The sequence below is a fragment of the Pavona decussata genome, unplaced genomic scaffold (genome assembly GCF_977016875.1).
Source record: "Pavona decussata unplaced genomic scaffold, jaPavDecu1.1 SCAFFOLD_23, whole genome shotgun sequence".
Classification (NCBI taxonomy): domain Eukaryota; kingdom Metazoa; phylum Cnidaria; class Anthozoa; order Scleractinia; family Agariciidae; genus Pavona; species Pavona decussata.
Window position 1 is genome coordinate 627,528 of NW_028145446.1, and position 10,147 is coordinate 637,674.

At 36.9% G+C, this 10,147-nt stretch overlaps 1 protein-coding gene across 1 annotated transcript; it reads left to right on the plus strand.

Moving 5' to 3' along the window:
• The first annotated feature begins 7 nt into the window (after positions 1–7).
• On the plus strand, positions 8–8,732 carry LOC146485972 (uncharacterized). Its single transcript, XM_085102688.1, has 4 exons — positions 8–153; positions 2,884–2,964; positions 7,927–7,979; positions 8,071–8,732. Exons 2-4 carry the CDS (start codon positions 2,890–2,892, stop codon positions 8,588–8,590), a joined length of 648 nt encoding a protein of 215 aa, XP_084958814.1. The 5' UTR covers positions 8–153; positions 2,884–2,889; the 3' UTR covers positions 8,591–8,732.
• Positions 8,733–10,147: the final 1,415 nt, after the last annotated feature.

A 10,147-nucleotide genomic window follows, 5' to 3' on the forward strand; every position in this document is an offset into this window, starting at 1 on the left:
AAAATTTATGAATTTGGCGGCCATTTTGAAGTTCCGTTCAAAGTTCGTTGTTCTGTCAACCGTCTCAAACCGTCGTGTACTCGTTTTCATTTTTCATAGCAAAAATGTTGTCTTTCGTTTTGAAAGAATGGGTGGTCAGCTATCTTGGATAAGGTAGGATTTACATCTTTCCAAGTTTATATTGCCTCTAACGTAAGCATGTGTCTGATATCATATTTCAATTGATTGTTTCGTCAATAATTGATCACTAATTTGTATTTGTGTTTGCATGATCGATCTCAGCTGTTTTTTTGTTCAAGCTTATACTTGAGCTTACGTTTTGAAACGTTTTTGAACTAAATGGTTTTTGAAAAGTTTCTACGTGAAGCTGTCGATTCATTTTGTTCTACTGAAGTTGTAAAATGTTTGTTTCATTCTAAATTTAGAGACATTATATGTAAGCTTACATGTACACTGGATTGATTGATTGAATGAATGACTGACTGACTGACTGACTGACTTGACTGACTGACTGACTGATTGATTGATCAATCGAAGCAGTTCATTTCTTTTTCATAAATAAGCATAACATCCAACACAAATTTGTCAAATCCAGGGGGGGGGGGGGGGGGGGTCGGCAGCGAGGCCTGGATCCGAGTTTGCATGATCACCCCAGTTAAGAAATTTTGCTGAGCAAGACTAAGTACCGATTTTTTGATAAACAAACATGGCGGCAATTTTATGTGAAGGCGCGTCTGTGTGTCAATTTGGCTATTCGACGTCCAAACATCACAGGAAAGTTTTGGTCTCTCTTTTACCTGAAGTTTGGTCATCAAGAGGGATCACGGATGCAAACTCTGCAGCGAGAAACAAAAATACTGTAACCAACAACTAGCTGACCCACATAGTTCACAGGGCTAGACCAGTAAGACTTCTTCCATTCCACTTTATCGTTACCTTCCCTATAGATTTTTTCATTTAAGTACACTGTAGAATCTCCTCCCTTTACAGCAACTACCCACTGGGAGTCAACAAACTGTGGAGGTTCTGGTGATCTAATTTTCTGTTTTGCTTAAGTTAAAATGTTACTGTCATACTCTCAACAACAGATTTTTCTTCTCTAATCTCTTCTAAATGGTGAGCAGTTGAGAGGTGATGTTAGCAGCATTTTGCTCTTCAACTTTGCCAAGTGAGCCACAAATATTGACTTTTGAATTCATTATGTATACTTGGTAATAAATCTCATCATTTTAAAGAGGTGAAGTTATCTTTCATTAATTTAGATTTTGTCTGTCATACCTCTGGGGTGAGAACTGGAACATAAAAGAGGCAGGGCGCAGCAATACTCCAGCCAGTCATTACACTGTGCAAGTGTGTGAAAATGTGCAGTAATTGCATAATTTACAATATGCTAATTACACTTGACTATGTTACACAATATGTACCAATTAAACAGTATTGCAATATGTTACAGTTCTGATGTATATTGTCATGTTTTGATGACATAATTATACTGCAGAGTAATGTGGTCAGCTGGGTTAATCCTTGAGTTGCTAGAAACACTTCAGTAATCAAGGGGTGATAATTTAGATTGTCTTCTTTGAAATGGCTGTTCAATACATAGAGAAACCATGGTTGATTTACCATCCCGGGATCTCTTTGGTACTGTATCTCCCTTGCAGTTGGGTTTTAGGGTGTATTCTCAGTAGCCCCATTTTGGCATCCACCAATGGGGGAAAACCACCATACCGATACAGGTGTTCATGGGCATCTGTATTGTAAAGGGTGACAGGTAATACAATAATATTTACATGTACCTTCCAAGGTTTCTGCCCATGCATGTGGTTTCTGCAAGGTCTCAGTGTACCATTACATTGTTCACCCGGTGCTACTGAACTCAACTTCCCAATTTTTTGCACGAGAGAATAAGGACCTGAATGTCTTTCCACGTAAGTTAATCTCCCCATACAGGCAAGAGACAAACACCCTTGCAACCGCTCATACAAACCTGGTAGCTCTATTCACAATAATGTTGAGCAATCTTCTTCTGAGATCTTTATCAGCTATCCTTTCCAGTTGCAAAATTTTCTTATCTAAAAACTTCTAAAGGACTCAAGCCGTTCCTTGTGTATGCATTTAAACAATTTGTGCATTAAAATTAAACTCACAGGAATAACTGTCGTCACTTAACATTTAAACAGAGGGAGAATTCCATAAAATAAACATGCTGTTTCATTCGTAACGATGCTTTCAACAGTTGATACGCATAAAATGTGGGACAAATACTTTTAATAAGCTTACATTCAAGTTCCAAGCCAATCTTGAGAAATAAGCTTACATTCTGGGCTTTCGTGATGACAGTCGTGAAACACTGCGTGGCTTCTAGTTTCTTCAGAACTGAACAAGAATCGAAATTGAACTCTACTATCTTGTCGACGTGCAATATCTTCCTGAGACGACGAAAACCATAATCGTTCGCTACATTACAAATCATATTCTTCAGCACATACACTCGCTGAAAACATGTCGCTCGCAATTTCATTGCTGACGACTCTACTAACCTAAAACAAAGCTGGCACCTCATTCCAGCGGTCTTGATTAATCGCAGTGTTCAAACTTTGTACCACCGCAAAATAACATGCTAACAGTAAAGTAGCAATGACTTGATACGAATGCGTTTTCCAACGTCGAGTCGCCACAGACAAAATAGCATGAATCCTTCGCATTTCGGGCATGCTCATTACGGTTTTCGAATGATTGACATATTTCTTTACTGGGGCGATCATCACTTTCCGAGAAGCGGCAAGATCAAAGGTAGCTGCCAGCCCCCCCCCCCCCCCCCTGGTCAAATCTATTACCTTTGTTTACTAGTATTTCTTAAAGAAACCATTTATTTGTTTTTAGTGAAACATGGACAATACAAATGATATAAAGCAAAAGGGACAGACAAGTTTTAAATCAAGACGACTCAAGAGAAAGAGTGAGGTATCATCATATTCTCTGCATATTTTTCAAAGTATGGGTCAAGATGGTATAATGGTATATATAAACAAAAGTGTTCATTTGGTGCAAAAGTATACACAGGCATTATTAATTTTTGTCTGTTGGTATCCTCTGTTCCAAGAAGAAAACAGATAAATTATATGACTTTTGTTACTTTTAGGGAAATCTCTTTTTTCCCTAACACTAACCCTGACATTTTGAGTCACTTTTGAAAGACATTGCGTTCTTTTACAGTATTTAAATAATTTTGTGATTTTAGTTGAATTTTGCGTGTGCATTTTACATGAATTTGTCATTAATGATGTCACGTATTTAATGAATATCCATTCCATTTTGCGCGTGCATTAAGACAGTGTTTTCTCTATATATGGCGAGTCCCTTAAAGGTAACGAAAGCCGATAATATTCCCAGGAGGGAAGGGTGAGGGGGTACTTGGGTCAAATTAGTTTTGCTGGGTATGTGCCACTGGCCTCTTAGAAACCCTACCCTATTACAGTCTATTATGTTGTCAGTTATAGACCCCAGCTGGGTCCCTTTTGCATAAATGTTAATTTTGCGATCCCAATTTAGTTATTTTCTTATTATGCGTCTACCTTTAGTCATGAACCCTTTGAACTACAATCATCGCCAATTTCTATTGGGAAGGTTAGAAAACAAGCCCAGTATAGCAATTTCTATTATTTACATTTGTTTATGCCTTTGTTTTTTGTTTTTCCCCACCTCCCTGTTCAATGTTTATTTCCTCATGAAGAAATACATGTAAATTTGTGCGTTAAGATTTACAGTAGAAACTCAACATTGATACAGGGGAGGGGAGGAACATGAAGGCAAGGCAAAACTTAGCAATCCTCAGAAGAGTTTTTGTGGGCCATCCTAAGAGGAATTGACACACATTTTTATTTAACTTCGATGGATGATAACACTGCAGAGTAGAAAGTAAAAACCATAGCATGGATATTTTGGTGGACTTTCTTCTGGACTATTGTGCGACTGGGAAATGTTTCAGTTGTGATTTCAAGAACGGAATGTAATGTGGGCAGATTGTTAAATATCAAAACAACAGCACTAAATCTGCTCACAATTTTTTTATTGTGAAACTTCCCATTTTTGGTACCCAAAATCCCTACTTGCCAGCATTTTCTCACCCCTAAAATCCTGAAAATGTGCAACCCCATTGCAGTAACTCTATTGAAAATGCAACCCCATCCAGTGGCACATCCCCATTAGCCTATTAACAGGAAATACCTCACCCCGATATTATTTTGGATGCTTTTCAAGAAACAGATGAATATATGTCAAAAGACAATTAATATGCATATGTACTATTAAAGCTAAATAAAGGTTGTTAACAGGGTTCGTATGGGTCATGGAAAACCTGGAAAGTCATGGAATTTAATAATTTCGTTTTCCAGACCTGGAAAGTCATGGAATTTAGGTGTGGGTCATGGAAAGTCATGGAAAATGATGTTTATTAGAAAGTACAAAATAATTTTTTTTTTGCAAAGAAAATAGTAAAAACATACCCAAAATGAAAGATGATTTCCAAGAAGACGGTCAAATTTAGGTCATGGAAAACTTGAAGAAGTCATGGAAAAGGTCATGGAAAGTCATGAAATTTCAAAACCTCAAAAGAGTATGAACCCTGTGTTAAGTGTATTGTCAATCAAATATTTTTACTTGAAATATGCATTATGATGCCTGTCCACCCTCTCCAGCTGACTCCCGGGCATTAGGATGCTTTGAGAACAAACCAGTAAATTCCCCATTTGTTCAAATGTCACAGCGTAATTAAGGACGGTGCCTACTATTGTTACTGCGCATACGTTCTGCGCATCTTGAGATACTCGGGTTTCCTATGGGTGGTGGCTACTAATACAGGGATATTTTTGCGCGGTTTAAAGCTATACGGAAAAATCGGAACTTAGCAAATGCTTTTGGTATCTCAAAAGAAAATTGGGGGTAACCATGCATTTTTCAGAAATAATTGAGCTTCAATTTAGGAAAAAATCCCATACATTGCTTTAAATTTTGGCGCTTTTTAGAGATATTATTACTTAATTATCTCTGAAAAATGCGTGGTTACCCCCAATTTTCTTCTTGGATTCCAATAGCCCTTGCTAAGATCTGCTTTCCCCGCATAGTTATAAACCACACAAAAATACTTCGTTATTAGTAGGCACCGTCCTTAATAAATTGATTTCTTTGTTTCTGGGCTTACCTTCATGCTTTTCAAAGCTAGTTCGTAATGGTAATTTGATTGGTTATTCTTATTTCATTTTCATTTTGATTGGCTAAAAAAAGATTTGATTTAGAACAAAAAATGGTGTGATTCGTGAATAAATCGCACTGTTGAGAGCCAATCAGATTGGAAGGATCATGGTGTAATAAAGGTTAAAGTCATCCCGGGAGCAGATAGTTGTTTCAGGAGGAAGTCTTGACTCCATCTAAAGACCAAACTAACCGCCGCTGGGTCTCCAAGGATGGGTTAACCCTTTAACCCCTAATATCAAAGAACAAATTCTCCTATCTTGTCCCCCATAATTTTTATATAAAAGTACTGTAGAAGAGGTATTAAAATGTCAAGAAAACTCACCTTGGGTGATCATATCCTTAATTCTCATGACCTCAGAGGTTGAATAAGCATTGATATTACAAGGAGAACTTTGATGCTGATCACTGTTAGGGCTGAAAGGGTTAATTTCCCTGCTATTTCCCTGTATTGCTCTATAGTGACCTTTCATTCTGTGGATCTTCCGTTCCAATTTTTGTCCTCCTTTAACACAGTTAATCACAAATTTATCATCTTTTGGTGGCGAAGTTATCAGTAAAAGAAAGTGACTTATAAAATTTGCTTTTATTGATATTGCATTTCTTAAATTGTTGTACATTGTAAGAGCCTTGAGATTTTAATGTAATGCGTCAAAAATAAATTATTATTATTATTATTATTATTATTATTATTATTATTATTATTATTAAGGCCGGGCCAAATGAGAGCCGATAGTAAACGATAGTGGCCGATAGTTGAAACTCTCGCTCTCGTTTGGCACCTAACTCTCGGCCGCTCTCATCAAGTTTGAACATGCTATATTTGCCGATAGTTTTGTCTCGTTTGGCACCCCGCTCGATAGTTGCCGATAGTTCAACTAATTACTATGGGCCACTATCAGCTCTCATTTGGCCCGGCCTTTATTATTGTTATTATTATTATTATTATTATTATTATTATTATTATTATTATTATTATTATTATTATTATTATTATGGTGGCAGGCGAGAGGTCCACGGAGGAGTTAAAAAGACAACATCAAGCTTCAAAAATTGCGTCGGTGAAATCGAGAATGGAAAGTATTGATTCCACTCTACCCTCGGATCTGCTGCGGTCAGTTAACCAATCGAGAGACAAGGGTGCGAGCTCGTGGCTTACCGCAGTACCTCTTGTCGATCAAGGCTTAGTGCTGAATAAACAAGAATTCAGAGACTCTCTGCGTTTAAGGTATAATTTTCCCCTGTCTGATTTACCAAGCAAGTGTGTTTGTGGGGAGAAGTATACCGTCTGCCATGCCCTGTCATGCAAAAAGGGAGGGTTCGTGGCGCAGAGACATGATGGCGTCCGCAACCTACTTACCTCTTTTCTTGGTAAGGTTTGCACCAACGTTGAAGTCGAACCACAACTACAACCTCTCGACAATGAGCAATTCAACCTCAGAAGCGCGGTGACAAGTCCGGAGGCAAGACTGGACATGAAGGCAGGGGGCTTTTGGTCTCGAGGAGTTACAGCATTTTTCGATGTCAGAGTAACGCATGTTAACTCCAAGTGTAACCAGGGAAAAGCAACATCGACAATCTTTAAAGAGCAGGAAGAAGAGAAAAAGCGGAAGTACCAACAGAGGGTGCTGGACGTTGAAATGGGATCTTTCACTCCCCTAGTTTTTGGAACCAACGGTGGGATGGGAGCCGACTGCAATTGTTTTCTCAAACGCCTAGCCGAGAAGCTCTCAGAAAAGAATGAGGAACCTTATCACATTACTATCACTTGGATTAGAACATTGCTTTCTTTTGAGATTTTAAAGTCGGTACACACATGCGTACGAGGCTCCAGGACACCTTTTCACAAAATTCCATTTGGGGATTTCATTGATGACTGCCGCTTAAACGCTAGCCAAGCGTGTCTCCGCTAATTTTAGAAAGTGAATGATGGCGTGACGTTGTAAATTAGTATTTTAGGATCTTTTTAACAACTTTTTTATTTCATCAAAATTTTAGTCTTACTATTGTTAAAAAATTGTGCTTGAAAATAGCTCTGTTGTACTTGGAAATAGTCGCTTTTTTTTTTTTTTAATCGAAATGAATTTTAAATATTGAATTGTAAATAGGTTTTAATAGCTCTTTTTTTCTACTTTTAACTTGTAAATATCAATTTTGCTTGGAATATTATAATAAAGAAAGATTTTATTTATATTTATATTATGATTATTATTATTATTATTATTATTATTATTATTATATATTTATATTATGATTATTATTATTATTATTATTATTATTATTATTATTATTATTATTATTATTATTATTATTATTATCTGTGATGTGAAAATCACAAGGTCGTCAAATGCCCTGGGGTAGACTTATGCCTGTACCCCGACCAACTTTAATAACTTTCAACTTGATCTATGTACTCAAAATAAAATTAGAATTTTATTCACCAGTGCAAATGTTACAAATGAGAATTTGCATTTGAAGAAACCCCAATAGTAACAGAGTTTAAGGAATACCTATTATCTCAAAATTTAAACCATTCCATCTTTGAACTCGTGTTAGGTAAATGGACAAACTGTATCCAAAGAACATTTTGGAGGGCTGGATTTGTAAAACTAGGGCTCAGTTTTGCTAATCTTTTGAGTAAAAATTTAACATATATTTATTGCTTTTGGTTATCAGGATGGATCAATAAGTGAAAGAAACAGTGGCAAAACATCTCCTGAAAATAGCAGGTAACATCATTCCCTGAAGATCTGAAAAGATGTTGTATGCACAGTATCTAAACCATTTACTGGAACGATTTTTGTCTTTGTTGATTACTAGACCAAGTCCCAAGTTGAGAAAGTACTGCTGCAAAGTTTCAACAGTTGAAAGTGAGAAACAAAGAGAAGAATCTAATGCCAGTGAAAATGCGCTTCTCTCCTGTCAATCTACTGTCAATGTACTGAAGGCATCACAGTGTACAACTAAAAGCCACAACAGATGCAAAGACAGAAAGAAGCCTCTTGTTCCACGACTGGAGAACTTGAATGAAGGCAGAGAATCAAGCAAAACTGCTGCTGGCTTCATACTTTCCCCCCGAGCTGACAGACCATACAAATGCAGCTTTTGTAGCAAGCAGTTTAAGTACTTCAGTAATTTAAAATCTCACATGAGTATAGTGCACAAGAAAATGGTTGAGAGCTCTCCTGTGGACAGCAAGGACTCCGTAGTGAGGAATGGACAAGTTTTTCAGTGTGAAATTTGCCTCAGAAACTTTAAGTATTTCAGTAACCTAAGAACACACAGACTTGTTCATACAAGCAGTGAATTGGATTCTAATAATTCACAGGTCATTGTGTAAACAGTACTGTATTACCCGTAACTTGAAAAAGCGCCTCTACGGATCAAGAACAACTTCCGAGTGAGAACCACACCCAAGACAAAGTATACTCACAAGTGCTCCCCTTGGGTTATAAATGCCCCACACCAATCAATAGCAAAGTAGTACTTCTTCAGAGCACTAAGTCTTGACCTCTACTGTGGTGTTTCTGCAAAGAGTGTCAAACAAAAATGTCAAACTTTCCATTTTTAGTCAACTTAGGAAACAGTTGTTGTTGTTAACATTTTAAGCCAAAAACAGTAGTATGTCAGTAAAAAGGGTTGTTTATCCTTAAATGTGGTGTAAACTAAGAGTTAAAAAAGTTGAACATTTACAATACACTCAATATAATCTAATTTGCACATGGAGAAAAGAAACATTTCCGTAAAAGTTTAAGAAGTGGCGAACCCAAAAGCTAAAATTAGTAAAAATCGTAGGAAGTGGCGAAATATATATTAACAGGCCGTAGCTGCTGGTGATAGCACTGTGATATCTGTAAGTTTTGTTTAAAAGTGTACGCCATTTTATGGAAAATTTTCATAATAAATCCTCTCATTGAGCCTAGCTTATTTGTAATAATAAGAGAATGGCATATTAAGGACGTCGCCTCCTAATGCAGAAGTATTTTTGTACAGTGTATGGCTATGTAGAAAAGGCAGATTTTAGTATGGACTACTGGAAACCAGAAAGAAAACTGGGGGTGGGAGGCATTTTTAGAGATAATTAAGCAACAATTATTATTCTAAAAAGTAGTAAAATACAAAGCAATATATGGCGTTTTTCTCCAAATTGAACCTTTATTATCTCTGAAAAATGCATGGTTACCCCCACTTTCTTTTTGGATACTTTTCTCCGCATAGTTTGAGACCAAACCGCGCAAAAATATCCCTATATCCTCGAGATGCACAGAACGTATGCGCTGTAACAAAAGTGGGCACCATCCTTTAACAATCATTCTACAAGCGCATGTTGGATATGAGATGAAACATAACCATAACGTTCACACATCCAACAATTGCAAGTGGAAAAAATCTAGAATATTTACACGGCAGCGCGAAGATGTGAATTATATTTTCGAGCGGTAAAAACTATTTCACGAAGGAGAGCAGTGAGTAAGTAAAATGTTGCCTTTAAGACGAGAAAAAAAATTCATATCTTCAAGCCATCATGTAATTTTCTTTTTGTTAATAGACAAATTTGTTGCTTGACATTTTTCAACGACTGCTTGCACAAACAACCGTGATAAAGCGGCAAATGACGTCATCAATAACCTCACTAGTGGGGATATGGATAATATGTCAATCGGGTTCCAAATGTAGTTTCAGCTGTAGTTTCGTATAAATTTTTCGAGTAAAACACTCGTGTCTGTTTTGTTTTTAGTATGTACAGTCAGACTCGCTACGGTCATGCTTGACCAGTATTTCTGAGAATGAATTGAACGTTCGAATTTCTGTTTGTAATGTCCGGCATTTGAATGGAATCTTGAAGATTCTCTAGAAATCTTTCCGAGAAAGAGGCATACTTGAGAAACGATTGTTA